A 20,006-nucleotide genomic window follows, 5' to 3' on the forward strand; every position below is an offset into this window, starting at 1 on the left:
GAATTTTGTTGTTTATAAGAATACCAGTAACTACATGTCTACAAGCTCTGAGTATTAGACCACCAAGGCTTTTTATACAACAAGGACCACAAGCTCATTCATTTATTAAAAATTATTTATTGATATTATCTCCCATATATTCTGTATTCTGCTATGTACTATAGGAGATAACAAAATATGTGTTGGAAAAGGAAGAAAAATATTAGTTTTTATTTATGCTCTATTACCCTGCAAGACGAGTTTTAAAAAATAGGCTGGTATATTTTATATTATTTACAAAAGTGAAATTAGCATGATTACAAACTGTTTGAAATGAAAGAATAAATTTGCCATTTAAGAGAAATCAAAATACCAGAATCTAGGAAGAAAAACAAGTAAATTTTCCATTGGGGGAATACTTTTAGAATTATGGAAAAGTTGATATAATCTAATGTTACTGGAGCTCAAACTCCTAACATTTTGTGATCTGATGTACTAACATATTATTAAATTAAAGAACAGATGAATATAATTAAAAAGGAAAAAAAATCTACAGGCTGGGATTTTTCTTATTGAATTTTTATTTGCATTTAAAAACATGTTTACTCCAGAAAGTAGTTCTAAATATTTTTAACCATTTTAGTGGTCTGTTGTTTATACTTTATGACTGCTCTAAGCTCATTAAATCAATACCAAATTAAATGAAGTTTCCATCCTTCAAGAAGGAATGAGTTGGCTAATTTTTTTTGGATTACTTAGATACTACAGTACTATCATTTTAAAATATTTAACTACTCTCAATCTTGATACTGTTCTTCACTGAAAGCATAAAAATGAAATATTACTTGTTTTGATCAGCTATGTGTTGAGGGAATACAAATGAACAGACAAGTTAAAAAATATTTATTGACATCCTCTCAAATAATCCAACAAAAATGGCCCATTCGACAATGAAGACCACACAAACATAAATGATGAAGGACAATGCCATGATGGGGAACGGGAAGACTAGACAAAAAATTTATGTATTACAGGGTTTTCTTTGTATAATATTTTAATCTGATTTTAAGAACAAAAACCATAGGAAACATTTCCACTTATCTAAGTGAAATTTCTAGTACGTTCAAACCCCTCAGAACACAACTGTAACCCAGAAGCAAGAAAAAAAAGGGACACTAGGTAATGAGCAAAATAGTTATCATTAAGAAGCCCAGCTATTTTGCACCACAGAACAGATTACGGAGAAAAGCAGGTAAGAAATATTATTTTAGGACAGTGCTCAAAGTCAATACTGAAAAGAATCACAATCTCCCAGGCCTCAGAGAAAGATGTGAGATCAAGAAAAAAAAAGATTTGCCCTGGTGAGGAGTTAGGGTTAACCTTTGAAAGAAGGCTAACCTCTTCATCATGAACTGAAGCAAAAGAAGAGAGACTGAAATAGGGTTGTGAACTGTGGAGTGGGGGAGAAGAGGGATGTTGAACTAAACGTTTTTTGTTTTCTCAATAAAAAAGACCAGGTCTTTTGCTGGTGATACAGAAAGCAGAGAAGGTAGGTAGGTAGTGCAGGCAGTCTAGAAAGAATAGAGAACACATGGCATATCTACTATGGAAAGTGTGAGAGACTCAGGGAAGAAAAAAGGATTATCATGTAGCAGTAAGAGACCCACTGCAAGTTTGTGACTTTTTAGCTCCACATGAATACAAATAGAGAAGATGGATGATGGGGGTAAACTCAAGGTTAGGGTCTGGCAAGGAGAGATGGGTAAAACGACAAGTGAACAAAGGACTTAAAGCTAAGTAGTACACAGCTGAACTACAAAGAGAGGGAAGGGAGACCAGAACAGAACAGCTGGCCCCATGGACTGGAAGGACAGGGAGTAGTTGAAGGGAATGGAGAGAATGGTGAAGATGAAGAAAAAGCTCAGCACAGGTGAAGTACAGGAAAAGATGGAAAGAGAGGAGGTGCTAGTCTGAGACGGGAACACCAGAGTTTTTCATCAAGGAAACAGTACAATGAGGGGAGACAGTGAGTTCATGGAAGTGTATGGCTGAAGTGAAAATAGATAGCATGAAAGTTAGGAGGCTGATGAATTGAGAGGCAAAAGTGTTCACGGGAACATCTACATTTATGCTGAAGTCCCTAAGTATATATGAGGACAGGAATTAAGATGGAAAGGATATCTATAAGCCAAGTTATAAAGTTCTTGAGAAATAGAGGAAAACATCCTGGAGGTCAACAGACGACTTCAACAAAGAAAACTGAAATGGATACATAATGAGATTTGCTCCAATCATCATTATGGATCCAAATGTTACAGGAAGAGAAGTTGTGGCAAAAAAAAAAAAGTCTAGGAATAGAAGTAAAGAACTCATCCTATCCTAGAATATTCACTTAGTATTGGAGAGGATGGCCAGGTATACAATGACTCCTGGAAAGAATCCGGTTTACAATAGCCCCAAAAGATAGAAAGGCTATGAAGTGAAAATATCTAAGAAAAAGAGCTTTCTTTAAAATAGACCAAAAACTGCAGAGGGTGAAAAGCAAAGGGGATGAGAGCTAAGAATGATATGTACCATGGAGGAGCAGGGCTAAGGTGGATAAAGAATATGGATGGAGACTAGAAGGAGAGAGTCTTTTCACTTAAGCAGACAATGACTCAGAAGCAGGGGGATATAGAAAGCAGGAACTGGGAATTTGGAAGGGGAAAAGAACCAGTATTTATTAAGTGCCTACTAGGCACTGTGCTAAAGTGTTTTACAAATATTATCCAACTGATCCTCACAAAAATCCTGGGAGGTAGGTGCTATTATAATGGCCCCATTTTACAGCTAAGGAAACTGAGGCAGACAGAAGTTAAGTTACTTGTCCAAAGTCACACAGCTAGCTAGGAAGTGTCTGGAGCCAGATTTGAACTCAAGTATGACATTTGGAAGCTATGGAGTGAGGAATAATCATTTGACAGATGATACCCACACTGAAGTCCTCTAATGATAAGAGTATGCATTTTATTTTGGCCCTTACAGCTTCTGAATCCCAGAGTGTTCTTAGAGTTCTGAGACCCTCGTGGCTGAAATCATGTTCTGAATTCCAAGATAAAAGGCCAAGCCCACCCAGAATATAACCAGTTCAGGCATTTTGCTCCCAATTTGCAAGCCACTAAACACAAAAGCCACTACAGCACCTTAGCTACACTATGTATCAGGATCTGAAACGACTTGGAGTTCCCTTTTTTAAAAAGTTCTGATGTCTTTTGTTTTTACATGTTAATTTTTCAATGTTCTTTCCTCTAACCCTACCCCAAAAATGATCTTATAATAAAGACCAAAAAAAAAAAAAAAAAAGGAAAGCAGTTCAGCAAAACCAAACAACTGTCTGACAATATACACAATGTTTAATGAAAACAGTCCCCTAAGTCTACAAATAAGCAAAGGGAAGGGTGTTCTCAAAGCTCTTCTTCAAGACTAAGCTTGGTCATGATGACATAGTATTTGGTGGATCTGGGGTGGTAGACCCCAGAACAATTACACCGTTCTCACATGTACACTTTCCTTCTTGTTACGTGGACTTCATTTTACTCTGGTCCATGTAAACCTTCCTGAGATGGCTGACATGATCGGTTACTATGCAGAACTCAGTGACTGTTCACTTTACTCACCCAGGAGCACCATCAGCTCGCACCTGGCCTAGGATAAAAGCCTGCCAACTGGTCTCCCTGCTTTCAATCTTTCTCTTCTCCAGTTCATCGTCCACACAACCGTCAAAATAATCTTCCTAATGTATGAATATGACTATGACACTCTTCTACCAAAAAATCTATATAGGCTCACTGTTTCTTCTAGGATAACAAAATCTTCAGCCTGGCATTTAAAATCCTCACAACATGGCTTCAATCTGCCTTTTCAGCTAACGATAAATAATAATGATAATGATGATGATGATAACAGCTAACATTTACATAATCCTTTAAGGCAACAAAGTGCTGTACATATGCTATCTCACTTTATCTTCACAACAGCGTTGGAAGAAAGATGCTACTATTTTATAGATAAGGAAACTGAAATATGCAGAGTTTAGGTGACTTATCCAGGGACACAGTACGAGTAAGGATCTAAGGAAGGGATCGAACTCAGGTCTTCCTGACTACAAGACAAATGTTCTATGCACTATGCCACCTGACTCCTTACCTTCACGATTCAATGTCCCATCCAGACTGAACTATTACCTGTTGCCTGAACCTGCCACTCCATCCTTCTCTCCCTCTTCTCATATGGGGCTCCATATGAGTTGTCTCATTCCTACACTTGGTCACTCTCTAGTGACTGTTGTTTCTTGGTATCTTTATCTTCCTTCAAGGCTCAGACTGGGAGCTATCGATCTTCTAGAGGAAGCTTTTCTTGATCTGCACAGTTGTTCATACTCTCTTGCTCCTCAAATTATCTTGCACTGATGCTGTATCTTCCAGCAGGAGTTGGTATAGTAGCTCTAGTACATAACAGGTCCTTAAGAAAAATCTGTCTGACTGAACTGAATTTTTGTATCTTTGATCACATCTTCCTCTTCTTGAAACTTTTCTTCTCCCTTTGCTTCAATGATCCTACACTATTCTATTTCTCCAATTATGTCTCTGGTACCTTCTCTATCTTCTCTGCTTAATCACTCTTACTTTCCCCTTACTATTCTTCAAATTACAGAATTTTATCTTCCCAAGAAAAATGAAAAGCACAGTTCCTTAATCACCTGCTATTTATTTGGCACCTACTCTGTGCAAAACACTGTGTTATATCCTAAAAAAGCAAAAATGAAAAATACAGATACTACGAATGATAATAGCTAACATTTATATTGCACTTACTTCGTGACAGACACTGTGCTAAACATTTCACAAATATTATCTCAGTTGATCCTCAAAACAACCCTGGGACATAGGTACAATTATTATTATTCCCATTTTAAAGATGAGGAAATTGAGGCAAAGACAGGCTATGACTTGCCCAGAGTCACACAATTGGAAAGTGTCTAGGACCACATTTGAATTCAACTCTTCCTAACTCAAAGCCTGGCTCTCTATCCATTGCACCAAGTCTCAAGGGGCTTAAGACTTAAGAGGATGAGAAAACACAAGTGCAAAAATAAATTTCACGAAGCAGATGAAACAATGTATATTTTATAATGTTTAATAAAGTTTAGCCTTTTGAAAAATATCCAATGTATTTTATACAACTATAAGAAAATTATGAGTTTTGATAAACATATATAGCAAAATACAAAGAATATACATTTAAAGAGATGAAATACTTACCTCGTACTATTTCTGAAGTTTTGATTCTGTCTGTAGCCTTGTGAAGTGGTGTTTTAGGAATTCTGGCAACAAAAAATTCTATAAAACGTTCCCTTGTGAGCGATAACAGAGTATTGAGTTCATCAATAGAAATTGTAATAGGCTGTCCTATAGATCCCTTTCTTCCTATAAGACAAGATAAATCAACTTATGACAAAACCAAAAAACTTCTACTTCACATACTAATTATAACCCATTTACTACAATTTTAAGTTTAACCCTTAAAAAATACAAGCCTCTTCTGAATCAAATATCTAAATATAGTACTAATTTTATTGTAATTAATTTTTCATGGTATAGCTGGCTTAACTTTGTGCATTACGCTTAGATGGCCATCAATTACAGAATACTTACAGTTACTTTATCAACCAAAAAAGGTAAAAGAGCAAAACAGCAAAACTAAAAGGTAAACTAATCATGCCTTCTGATAATATTGTTAGCATTAAAACTGATTTATAAGCACTTGTATCACTGGGTGGTATGTAAAAACCTAACGTAAGTAAAAAATAGTCTGTCAAACTAGCTGCATTATTTTCTATAATAAAAGGTTACATGTACATGCATAGAGAAGTGACAGATGTATTATACGCTGAGCTCTGCACACCTTGGATTAGTTTCTATGGTATGACTTATGAAGAAAGAAAAAAACACACAATAAACTCCATCAGAGTTTAAATCTTGCTAGAGTCAAGTACATATACCACAAGGTATATGTACTATACCACTCATTAAAATATAAAATTTATATCAGATTGGCCCATAACCTAACAGAGCCTACAGACAAAGAGAATGAAACACCAACACAAGTAGTTGTAGAACTGAATTATATGTTAAGTAAATTTGAATGTTACAAAACAAAGTGCTAAATGAAATTTGTAGAGGAATGTTATTAGTGACTAGGGAGTCAGGACATCATGCAGGAGGTCATGTTTAAAAACAATTTTAAAAGGTAGGTAGAATTTAACAGGCATATTGAAGAGGTCTGGGGTGCTGGGACCCCAAGAATGCCAAGGCGGTATCACCTGGAATGAAATCACAACACTCAAGCCTTCTCTTAGTCAAGTGGCAAAAAGTTTAGTACGACACCAATAGAAAGGAGCAAGGGTTCTTGGGGAACCTGCAAGCTAGTGAGAATGGGGTTGAGTCTCATTTGGAAAAGGGACAAGGGAAAGTCAAGGATGCTAACTAGGTAATCTAGGGACTTCAAGCACCTATAATCTACGGGAAAATGCAGGGGGTCTGCAGAGATAGCTTTGTGTATATCAGACACTGAGGGAGAAAAGACAGTTTTTTGTTTCGTTGCCAAAGGCATGGACCTTGGGGATCTGGCATGAGGGAAGAGTCCTTGGGACAAAAATCCTTGGGCTAGGCACCCCTGTGTCTATTCTGATAAGACAATGTGTTCTGCAACAAAAGAAAATCTTCTCACAGGGCTGGGGTCTACTGAAAAGTTGGGAGGTTTCCAGAGACATGATATTAGAGCTGGGGCCCAAGCACCCCACCAATATAACCAAGAGACAGTGTGGCACCGGGGAAAAAGTACTAGATTTGGAGTCAGGAAAATTGAAGTGATTTCAAGGTTGTTTATTCTATGAAGACTAAAATGGAAGGGAATTTCATATCGAGTCCAGGAAAATGTAGACTCTTTATTGATTAATTCTACGTCTTTTACACTCTTACCAGTACAACACTGACACCTAGTTTCTGTTATCCTTCCACTGTTACTACATGACTGTGCTACCTCCTTAGTTAAATCAGAAATGCCTCAGGTGTGACACTGCCCTAGCAGTGTCAAACACCCAGCCTGTGGGCCACATGAGGCCCACAATCCTCCTGGGTGCAGGCCAATGCAGATTAAAATGTACCTCCTAACTGATTTTAATGTGTTAATGTATTAATAAAAAAATATAAACAGGGATCCTTATGTATGGTTTAGTGGTCCCTATTTCTATTTGAGTTCAACACCAATGCCCAAATGATTTCTTTCGTTATTTCTTACACAAAAATCATAATAAAATCATTAATATTATACTACATTCTATTTCTACCCCACCACGCATTTTTTCCATTTTTCTTTCAGTAGTCTACACTTTTGATTCTTCAGTGTCCATAACTCACAGACATAGAGCACACAGATAAGAATAGTTTAAGTAAAACCCTTACTGATAACAGGAAATTGGACTACCAGAAGACTACTAGGTCCATTCCACCTCTTTAATTCAGAGATTGTTCTAGAAACTTGTAATAATTCCCCTTTCTCAGAGCCTGAAATAATTATAAGTTTTTTTTATATAAGGATAGAACAAAGAGGATTATGTTAAATCACAGCAAGAGAAATTTAGGTCAGACACAAAGAATAATTTCATAATTTTTTTTTCCTGTAAAGATATGTTAATCAAAGTGTTACTAAGGGAGGCTGGGGAAATCTTTTTTCCCTGATGAATATTAAGAACAAGATACCTAATAAGTCTAGAATTAGTTAGGTACAGATAAAAGAGTTGAGAGTTTGTCTATTTAATGGAAAGAGCACTGAGCTATATATATATATATATATATAGTCCCAATTCTACCATTAACTAGATGTGAGAGACCCTGTACAAGTCATTTAATCTTTCTGAGGACAACAAGGAATGAGTCAAGAGAAAAAAAGATAAAGTTCTTTTGGGAAAAAAATGAGTCTATAAAAGATTAAGTGATGCTAATTTATTTTTAAGTCCCTTTTAAACCTGTAAGACATATATGTATACGTATGCATGCGTGCGCGCGCGCACACACACACACACACACACACACTCTCTCTCTCTCTTTCTCTCTCTCTCTCTCTCTCTCTCTCTCTCTCCCCCCCCCCCACTCCCCCCTCTCAGTCTGACCTCTAAAATTCAGAATGCAGGTCTGAGATCACCTCTGAGAAAGAGGTTAAGGTAAGGTAGCAAATACAAAGGGCATAAGATGCTGTTTCTATCTTCCATTCCTCACCGGGTCATGATTCCTTCACAGTAAAGAGATAGGTAGCAAAGTTGATGGAAGTTTGGACATGGGAGTCAGGAAGACTTCAATCTTATCTCAGAAATACCAGTTGCGTAATCCAGGGCAAGTCATTTAATCTCACTCAGTCTCAGTTTCCTCAACTGTAAAATGGGGATAATAACAGTACCCATCTCAAGAGGATTGTTGTGAGGATCAAATGAGGTAATATGAAGTATTTTGTAAATCTTACAGCATTATATAAATGCTACTGTTATTATGATTATGATGACTAAATAGGGAACCATAAGGCTCTCACAGTAATTCGCAAGCAATGGAATTAAGGCAGTCATGCCTACTGCCCCACAGTAAGGCTGCTTGTAGCTATAAACACACACCTCAGTTAACATCATTGACTGGTTCTCTGAAAACAAGATGCTAGACAAAATGATTTTAGAAGGGGTGGTGAGCTCTACAGAAGCAATATGACTCAAGAAGTAACGGGTTTTGGCTAGAAGATGTTAAGGAGGGGTTAACTGTAACATAGAAAGGATACCACAAGCCAGGGCAGCATTATGTGAAGTATGCCTCTATGTTATTCTGGAAGTCATTCCAGGGGCATAGTGAATAATAGCATTAGGTTAATAACCGGTATTTTGTAGAACTTTTAAATCTGCCAAGTGCTTTACACCCATTTCCTTATATGATCCTCACAACAATCCCATGAGGTAAGTACTACAGGTATTTTTATCCCCATTCCACATGTGGAGAAAGAGGGTCTGAGAGCAATCGGGCAATTTGCCCAGGGTCATGTATCAAGTGGATCTCCAAGGTAGGATCTGAAGCCAGTTTTCATGATTCCAAGTCTAACATGCTATCCATTAGGGAACACTGCCTCACAAAACATGTCAAAAGCTGTCTTACTAAAAGTCTCTATTTCAAAATTACAATTACCATCAGCTGAAGCAGAAATACTGTAAAACCAGAAGTCAGGAGATGAGAGTTCTAATCCCAGCTCTGCCATTACTTGTGTGATCTTAGACAAGTCATTAACGTTCTTCTCCAGTGGAAAATGGAGGCAGAGGTGGGGCACATTAGATGATTTCTAAGGTTTTTTTCCAGCTCCAAAACTCTATGATATGACTAATTTTTTTATGTTGGAAACAATTGTCTTTATTCAGTGATATTCTACTAGCCAGAGAACATGTAAGGTAATTTCCTCTTTTTCAGCATTATCAAGCTATCTTCCTCACATGGCATTTTGTTAAAGCTGCCCAATCAAGAGAATTCATATTTTGCAGTAAGCTATGTAAAAAAATGTTGTTTGTCTTCGTAATTAAGAAGCATCTGGAAAGCCTTCACTGACACTTACTTAGTCTTCACACAAAGGTGAATATTTCAATTACTATCTTACAAGTAAAATTAAAGCATACACATACACACACACACACACACTCTTAACCAAACTCAACAGTAAAAGTAGAGTACTCCTATTGTATGTTAAGGGACGTTCTTGATTGTTTGTAAGTGAGCCTCAGAATAAAAAAATCCCCGAATAGAGATAATCAAATTAATTTATATGAAATTTGCATTGGCATGTATTGTTGTTCAGTCATATCCAACTCTTCATGACCCCATTTAGGGTTTCCTTGGCAAAGCTATTGGAGTGGTTTGCCATTTCTTTCTCAAGCTCATTTTACAGATGAAGAAACTGAGGCAAACAGGGTTAACTGGCTTGTCCAACAGTAAATGCCCAAACCCAAATTTGAACACAGGAAGAGGAGTCTTCCTGACTCCGGGCTCAGTGTTCTACCCACCTAGCTGCCCTTATTGCCATGTATTATGTAGTGTTTTTTTCTAGATTTAGCTTCCTAGTTATTCATTCATCATATATTTTAACATTTGCTATGCAGAAGGCACAGTGCTAGAAGTTATGAAGGAAAGAAAGATGACTGAAATTTAGTCCTCACATTTAACAGCTTCTGAGCCAGAAAGGTAATAAGACGTAGAACCCTATAGCTGTAACAGAAGATTGGATGGTAGAATGTAAGCTCTTTGTAAGGACTGTTTCATTAATTCATCCCCAGCTGCCCAAGACAGTATCTGACACATAGTGAGTGCTTAACAAATACTTAATGACTGACTGATAAGCAGAACACAAGGGAACCAGTGGAAGAAGAAATCTTTTCCTCTTTGTGCTAACCGTAGTTTGTATATCCTGAAAAGTAAGAATACATGAGTGATAAAAGAAGATTGGGACCAAGTGGGCAAGGAAAGCTGATTTAGGATTTTAAAATCTGCAGACAATATACTCACGGTGGAGAAGCCAAATATGGGCAAGTGATGCTAGACTTTTACTTCAATGGCTCTGTGACATGCTCCATGTGGTGGAAGAAATTCTTCACAGAGGTTCTATCTTACATACTGGGAAGTTCCTTGTAGGTCTCTTTTTACATTTGGCTATAAACAGGGGAAAGCTACTGCTACTGAACCCCACTGTGAATTTACACAATAAAATAGGTTGTTGAACTCAAGATATTTAAAAGGGCTTTTCAAGAAAGTAATCATTGATAGCACTTATTTTATAGTATATTGCATTATTATACTTTATATTCAATTTACCTTAAAATTTGCTGATACTAAATCAGTCTGCAAACAATTATTAAGTCCTTATTTGTGAAGCACTGTAGTAAGTTCTGAGGATACAAAGAAAAGCATAGTCCTTGCCCTCCAGGAGCTCACATTCTAATGGAGGAGACAACATGCAAACAACTATGTATAGATGACTGACAGACAGAGAGACAGACAAATACACACAGGAAAAAAGGGAGGGAATCTCAGAAGAAAAGCACTACCAACGGGAAGCTTGTTAGGGGATAAGAAGAATGGGATCAGGAAAGGGCTCTGTCAGAAAGTGGGATCTGAGCTGAGTCTTGATGAAAGCCAAAGAGTTTAGGATGCAGAAATGAAGAGGGAAAGTATTCTAGGCATGAAGTATAGGTAGTAAAAAGGCACAGGATCAGTAGGTGCAATGTCTTTTGCAAGGAACAGCAAAAATACTAGTGTTTCTGGATCAGCCAAATAAAAGATTTCATATTTGACCCTAAAGGTAACAGGGATCCACTGGAGTTTATTGATTTGGGAGGGGAAGAGAGACATGTAATTTGACATGGTCAGACTGCCATATTTAAGAAGATTAATTTAACAACTGAATGGAAGATGGAAAGTGGGAAAGACTTGAGACAGGGAGAGCAATCAGCGAGCTATTGTAACAGTCCAGATATGAGGTGATGAGGGCCTGCCCAAGGGTGGTAGTTGTGTGAGTGAAGAAAATGGGATGTATATATAAACGGAATGGTACTAATGTAGTGAATTATAAGGGCCACTTCAGTCATTGCTTAACGATTCCTTCTGATGTTAACAGTTCAATAAGCAATACCCAAATTACCTTATGAATTAAAATCAATTTGGCCATTCCTTCTAATTGTAACATTTTCCCATAGTCTTCTCAAAAACTAAAGACTTTATTATTATTATACGGAATAATAATTCAACGATCTGTGAAGTTCATCACATTGGATTAGCAGATATCCAGTGAATTTTCCATCATTCTTACACCAGTTGGGAATAGTTTTCAATTAGGCAGGCAAAGGAATCTATGTTTTTTCTAAATGTTTCTATAACTGTAGTAATGAAATATGAATTAAGAACAATGTTTAAGTAGGGTTTGAAGAAGAATCAGATGTGTGCCATTGCTCCCAACCCACAAGCACAGAAAGAGACCTATACATATAGGGGTAGTATCACCTGAAAGATAAGGTATATGGGAATCACCTACAGACACAGGGAGACTAAAAACTTGGAAATAGCCAATTACAATGGGTACTTGTAATGGCAAGCAAAGTGGAACTTTTTGTTGTCTTTTGTTTTGGAGTGCTTCCCAGCACTGGGGCAATCAAGTGCCTTTGACTGAGTCTTGCCTTTGTAGGAAGGCCCACACCCTTTTGCTAGTTAGGTCAGGAGAGGCTTGAAACCCTCAAGAGGTGTGAAGCACTCTGACCCTGAAGAAGTGTATAACTACTCTGAGGTTATCATTTTGTTTGGGGCTCACACATTGGAGTGTTAGTGTGGAGACTCTGGGTGGCCGTTAAGGAGCCCACCAACTTTGCAAACTCAGATGCTGGTGGTTCTCTGGTAACTGTGTACGTATTGCTATGGTCAGACAACTAGAAGCCTGTCTGTTGATCTGTGTTATTTTGTTCTTTTTATAATTTCTGCTTGTAATTTCTGTTTATGTTTTCTCTGAAGTTCAGGGTGCTGACTTTTCCCCTTGAACTAGGTGAATGACATATGTATGTTTAATTAAAGTGAGATTGTAAACCCCTTAAAGTTGCTTTCCTTAGAAAAGCAGATCAAAGAACCTGTGCTAGCAGCCCTCCTGTGTGCTGGTGCTATTGGCCTTACACAGCCATAGTATTTTCAAGCAACACTGTTGTTACAGTACTATGAACACTGCTAGCCAGATCACTATGTAATAATTTGTATAAGTTCTCTGAAGTTGATGGTACATATTAAAGGTTTATTTGAAATAAAATGCAATGACATACATTATTTAAAGGCTTTAGAAAATACATATACAGAAAATAAATGCTCAGCACCTTCTTTAAGATCCTAAATTTTAAGATATAACACTTCCTCCCTGCCAGATTTTGAGACAAGGATTCCTGTCTAAGATATTTCCCAATGTAGAAAACCTTTTATTTGCTAAAGAGAGAATAATCCTACTCTTTTCACAATAATAATTTAAATTTGTTTCCAATACACTAAGCACCATTAAATCAAACTGGAATCAAGATGATCTGTTTAGGAATAAGTCAGTAATCTGTATTAAGCTTACATCATGATGTACACTCTTCCTTACTTACTCAGATATTCCTTCAAAGCCAAATCTTGGACCTTAGCCAGTTGCTTCTCTCTCTGTATGACCTGCTCTCCAGAGAAACATGGTAGTGAACAGACGAAGTCAATAGGAAAGCCTGTTTGGAGTATAGCAAAGCCATCATTAAAGATTACTCACACAATCAACTACTTTTCAGTTTCAGAAAAAATAATTAGAGTATATTTCCCAAATTGCCAATATATACAATTTGAGGGGTATAACGATTGTTAGGGATGCTAATGTTACATATGCACATGATACACAAGGGTGAGCTATGATTGGTCACTCATTCAAAAGTTATTTACACAGTTAGTACTCAAATACTAAGGAGACAATACAAAGAAAGTTAGGTAAAATACTGTATGTTTTAAACCTGGTGCTCTCAACCTGTGTGATCTCAGAAAACATGTAAGTACTTTCCTGTGTCATCCCTTCTCTTTCTCTTTAAATTCTTAACTGGAATTTTTGCAGAAAGTATTAAGAATTTCTAGACAGAAACAGAAGTTAAGAGAGGAAATATGGACAAGTGAGCAGGATGAGAAGGGACATAGAAGGAGGAATTTATCCAAAGAAAAGCTATAATGATGGTTTAGTAATTTAGATTGTAGGAGTCAGCAAACTACAGCCCAAGAGCCACTTGCTTTTGTAAAAATAAGGTGTCACTGTATTTTAAAATGTAAAAACTACTGTTAGGTCATAGCTGACTCATTTAAAAGAAAAATACTCACAACAGATCACCGTATTTGTGGTTCATCTATACTAACAGGGTATGCTTTCTAAATTTGTAGAAGGTTATTTGTAATATCATTTTATGCCTCAAAAATAAGTTTGAATACTTTAATAAAACTGAGATCTTAATTATGGGGGTACTCTGTCCAATGGTGCAGAACAAAACCCATTCTGTAGAATTCTTACCCATCTCTAGTAATCCTGACAGGGGATCTACTGTATTAGAGGATCTCCTCTCAATTTCAATGAAACTGCTGAGATACCCTGACACATGTGCATGCTATTGCCCATTTCCTTTTCTAGTAATAAAATTTGGATAAAATACAAAAAATATGTAAAAGAGAAAAGGAATTTGGTATAAAAGAATATTAAGGTCTTTTAATTCTTGTCTTTCATTTAAACCTGTACAAATTAAATACTCCATAGGTACCCATGAGGCAGTTAGGTGGCAGTGGACCTGGAATCAAGAAGACCTAAGTAAAATCCAGTCTCAGTTATGTATTCGCTGTGTGACCCCAGGCTTAGTAACTTAGACTCTATCACTTTCTCAGCTTATAATGAGGGTAATAATAGCACCTACCTCCTAGAATTCTTATGAGGATCAAAAGAAACAGTACCAGTAAAGTCCTTAACTAAGGACTAAGTCCCTGGCACATACCAGGTGTTGAATAAATGCTTGTTCCCCTTCCCCGTAAACATATAATTGTTCTTTTCATCTAAAATTAATACTTACTCTCTTCTGGCTTTGCTTTCATATTTCCATGAATTAGGTTGAGTGCAGCTGAACCATTGATCTGGTTGGCTGAATAAATCAATGTCACTTTACATCGCCCATTGTTATTACCTTGCAACAAGAGATAATAGCTTGAACACTCTCCTTTCACTTCAACATCTGGAACTAATAACAAAAAATTATATTTAAACCTCTGAAAATTCATTTTAACATCTTATAGCATTTAAATGGTACCATCATACTCTTGAAACAAAATATGGGGGCATTTCTAATACATCCTCGTTACCGGTTATAAAAGTATTCCTTGGCCACAGAGTGTAAATTTTACACTTAATAGTTGAATTGAGCACACCTTATACTCTGGAATTTAAACATTTTGTAGCAAAAAACGAAAACAGACACTGAACTTATCAGAATAATACATATTCTAATATAGATAAGTTGCATCACATTTTACGAAGATGCAAAACACCAAGCTAAACCAAAGTCAGCCTTTTCCTTGCAATTCTGTATTTTAGACCTTTCTCAAGTTGGTGGAAATATCTGCTATAAAAACTCCTTCTGCAGGGCTGCAGAAGGGGGAAAAGAAATGACGTCATAAAAGGCCCTTGATCTTTTTTCATCTACTGTATTTATTTATGCCAATAAAAACTTAAAACAAGGTTTCTTAAGTATAATCCAATTGATCTAGATAAGGCACCAAACTGCCAGTTAGCTAAATTTAAAAGATGATCTCATTTCAACTTTCTTGACAAAAAAAGCAGAATTTCTCTTAAGGACAAATCTGTTTCATTGGCCAAATTATATTTTTTTCATTTTTCTGCATATTCACTTCTTACTGTCTACCAACTTTTTGCCTTGACATTTCAAAATGATGATGATGATGATCATTGGTAAAACAGAGCAGAGAAAAAATATAAGGCAACCTTGAATTCTATTCCTACCAGCCATGGTAGGTAGCCACTTTTGAACTATCCAGAACAGTAAAGAAATAGTGATAAAACACTAGAAGAGAGACCAGCAAACAGTCACTTATCAACACCATCATGGTAAAGAAACAACACCTTCAGACTTATGGCATAGGTAGAAGAGAAGGAAAAATAAGGAATGTGGAATAGAAAAGATGCAGTAAGATGAGAGGAGGATGCAAAGAGAAAGAAAAAATAGGAGACAGAGAAATGTACATTTGGTAGGAAACGGTAGAATGTCATTAACCACTGCCTCAAATACCAATTGTTTTCAAAAGTACCTTAGATTACTTTATACAGTGGCAAACCTATAGCCCACAGAAAAAAGTTAGTCTCAGGGTAGTGGCTCCACAGAATAAGTGATAGGTCCATGTATTTGTGCGATCCTTGATCTCACCAGATCCTAGCTATTACTTTTCATCTTTCCCTAAACTTGATGGATGACTACTATCCAAGCAACCACCAATAAGTGACTAAGCCTTTGCCACAGGAGTAGAATCTGAATGTTTGTAATAGCAATTTAGATTTGAAGATCTTTCCCACCCATTAACAGGCCATGTGACCTGCTTATGTCACAGGAAGCCTAAGGCACACATGGTGGGAGGAGCTTCCTGACAGGAAAAGGAAGTTATGTCACAGAAAATGCTGAGAGAGAGAGAGAGAGAGAGAGAGAGAGAGAGAGAAGGAGGAGGAGGAGGAAGAGTGAGAGATCAAGCAGTTCTGGCTGCTAATGGCCGCCTCGTGATAGTTAGAACGGAACAGGCTGACTTAGCTGTACTGTGAGTTTGTTTTGGGGAAAAGCTCAGCAGGAGTCAGAGAGGTTTTGGGATGGAGAGGCTCCATGTTGTGATATTGTGTATTGAATGTTTTGTGTTCCTTGCTGTTATGATGAAGTGGATTAACTGGCTGTGGGAGTTGAACATTTGGTTATGGGATATGGTTCTCTGGTGGTCTGAACAAATGTTATACTTCTACGTGGAGAGTCTCATATACTTTGCAATACAGAACTACATAAGCATTTTGACAATTATCATCTATATTATTATTATTGCCTTACTGATACAGTGTCTGAGATACAATCAGCATAACCTACAGGTCTCCCTTGTAGCCATCTTACCTTAGTACATTAAGGGTTTAGAAATTAGTAATTAATGCTTTTTTCAAATGAGAATCATCAGCTAATGATATCAAGAGATATGAAACATAATATGACTTTTAAAAGAAAAATATTAGGTCTTTTCCTCTGCACCCATAAGCACATAAAATCCCCTTCTGCCCAGTTTAATGCCTACATTTCTAGAAAGTACAGCCGTTGGTCCTAAATGGCACCATTATCAATATTACACTGCTACAAATCTTCTTAAAGCAAAATAAAACCTGACTTATACTTTTGATCATCAGTAATTTTATATACTGTTCCAATCCAAGGCAAATCAGTAAGGTCGACATGAACAACAGTGTTTGGGATTTTTTTTTTGACAGTGTTTCCTTGAGCATGGTTTATCTTGGGAACAGAAAATGCTATGAAATGAATTGTTATAATACTTCACATCCCTACAGCAAGTTCACTGATCTTCATAAAAACTCATGCTAATTGATATTAAAAAGGAAATGAAAAAAGTCAAATCAAATAATAGCTGCTGCATTTTAATTACAAAAGGAATAGATCATTTCATGGCAGCAGATATACTATGGGTCAAAGTATATCCACAAAACAATTAACATGTAGAAAAAGTCAATATAATGTACTTAGCCTACAATGCTGGTGCTAGTCCCCAGCTCTATTCAAATACCTGCCTTATATTACTTGTATTTCTTCTTTAAGACCAGGCTACTGCAACAAATTTTTGTTGATCCCTGTTCTATTTGAAAATAAAGTTTTCCCCAAGACTAACTGCAACAACTCATCTACCAACTATCTTCTTGCCAATTTAAGTAATATTTATTTCATGGCATGCTTTTGACATCTCATTTACATTATATCATCTCTACTGGCATTCTAATCATTGAAGAATATCATTAGAACAACTTTGTTTTCTTCATAAGTATTTATTTTCAGAATTCCCTTACCTATAATGACTATATAACCATTTTTAAATGTTGTTCCAGGTTTGGTAGGTGTTAAATTAGAGGCGTATTAGGTAATTCTTAAGTAAATGCTCCAGTGAGTAACAAAATCAGATTTTTTCAGTTGTACAGGTGGCACGCAACTCTCATCTCTCTTACCAGGAAAATAAGGGGAAATTATATACCAGAGATTTAACTTGATTTTCATTTGTCAATTGGACACTATCATCTTATAAACAAGAAAACTGCTGATCTCAGCTTTTGTAAGGGATTGATTAGACTTGTAATTCCCTTTAAAAAAAAAATCCCTCCTGAATCTACTTTTTGGGAGGGGCAGGGAGCAAAAGTGATCATTTCTAAATGTCCATCAAATTTTCACATGTAAGATCATAGAATTACAAATCCAGAACTGGAAATGACCTTGGCGACCATTTAGTCCAAACTCTTCCTTTGACAGATGCAGAAACTGAGGACCTGGGGGATTTAGTTACTTACCTTGCCCAAAATCACACAGGCTGTACTAGCATGAAAGATGGGATTTGAACTCAAGTCCTCTGGCTCCAGAGTCAAATTTCTTTCAACCATCATAGCATATTTATATATGATAAAAATACTGTTATTGCTATTTTATGCTAATGTAAAACCTCCCAAGGATACACTATGGAAACAACAAGAACTCATAACTATAACCAAATGCTTTTTAGAACAACTCCTGAAAAAATTCTACTGCCAAAATTAATTTCCCAATTCAACAATGTGGGAAATATAATCTCATGATTAGTCATGTTCAGTGCGACAGAGATAATACAGCAAACTCCAATATCGAGCCATTTATACCTATACACAATGCTTAGAAAATGGTTACTTTGTTGATGAGACTGTGAAGTAATGTGAAAGATTCACTGTAAGCAAATCACACAGAGAAGATCAATCAGGGGGAAAAACTGTCCATCCAGTAATTTGGTAATACTTTTTTGAAGACCTAGAAAGTTCTTTTCCAGTCACAGTAAGCTTTATTTTATGAGGACCTGTGGTTTTAGCACATGTTTGTGAATTTTTGTGGAGCCTAATTTTGATGTCTTCAAATTCTTTATCATCACAATTCAATTCTGCAGACCATGAACTACATTCTTTTCCATGCCCTCTTAAAGTTTCACTTTTAATAAAATTTTGAGAAAAAAATTTAAAATAGCATCTTTGTAATATAACTAAAAGGTCCACATTACACCTGTATATCTGACCAACTTCTTCATCAAATTTGTTCTATTACTAGTATTCCATGGTTTTAACAATACTCTGGTCCATAGTTTAAATCAATAAGCTAACAGTGACAGGCAAGAAAAGGGAAAATTATAAGACACTGCTGTGTTACAATATAATTATCAAGCCAGAGTATTAGATTTGCTATTTTCAGGTAAGCCTCTATCTCTAAAAAGTTCTTTCACTGAAAGTATATCAATTGATGAAACCAATCAAAATTCTGTGTCTATCCTTGAATTAACTTGGTAAGGAACAAGGAAATCTGTAATGCCTTGGAAAGCTCTAGGATGATTATATTTTCCAATCACCAAAGGTTTTATTTTTATGTGAGCCTACAGCATTAGCATGCTTAAGAACAGTTAATCTGTCCTTATTCTGCTTAAAACCAGCTGGCAATGGATTCACTTGTAGCTGATAAGGTAGAGCCTGACAAGCATCACTAAAATAGAAGTTTCTCCAGCATTATAAAAATGTTCAGGGGATAAATTATATTCCACAATCAAATTTCTAAAAGAAACCAAATTAAAAAACCCATAAAATTTTTTCTGCAATTTCATGGTCACTTAAAAGCATTTTCTTATATTTAGATTTTATATGGTCTGGTAAACTTGAATACATGAACATCCTCTTTAGGAAAATGCACAGTCAACTGCACTAATTTATAACATTTTTTTAAAAATATTTATAAATATTTATATTTATAAAAATCTTTTCACTGAATACTAGGATGCAACTTTCTGAATGTTCCCCTGGAAACCACATCTTGGAATCAGGCTTTTTTTTTTTTAATTACAATTTACAAATTCTGTGTTTCTGTAATGTCAACCGGATAATTGTTTAAGTACCTCAAACTCAAAATATCCAATATTATTGGATGCTATATGTCAATGTGTCCAACATATTATCTTCTCCCTTAAACCTGATCCTCATCTAAAACTCCCTATTTTTTTGTGTCTGTGATGGTACTAACATTCTTGTAGTTACTCAGTTTTAAAATTCAAAATTTCAAAGTCATCTGACTCTTTGTC

General features: G+C 36.2%; 1 protein-coding gene across 1 annotated transcript in view; it reads right to left on the reverse strand.

Moving 5' to 3' along the window:
- The window catches only part of LOC118833850 (MDM2 binding protein), an 82,196-nt gene that overhangs the window by 31,134 nt on the left and 31,056 nt on the right, over nt 1-20,006 (reverse strand). The window contains exons 12-15 of the mRNA XM_036741265.1: nt 14,680-14,848; nt 14,480-14,484; nt 13,208-13,318; nt 5,280-5,444 (exon numbers count right to left, since the gene is read on the reverse strand). Of these exons, the coding sequence (XP_036597160.1) occupies nt 5,280-5,444; nt 13,208-13,318; nt 14,480-14,484; nt 14,680-14,848 (450 nt within the window). The remainder of the gene's footprint in view (nt 1-5,279; nt 5,445-13,207; nt 13,319-14,479; nt 14,485-14,679; nt 14,849-20,006) is intronic.

The sequence above is a fragment of the Trichosurus vulpecula genome, chromosome 1 (genome assembly GCF_011100635.1).
Source record: "Trichosurus vulpecula isolate mTriVul1 chromosome 1, mTriVul1.pri, whole genome shotgun sequence".
Lineage (NCBI taxonomy): Eukaryota > Metazoa > Chordata > Mammalia > Diprotodontia > Phalangeridae > Trichosurus > Trichosurus vulpecula.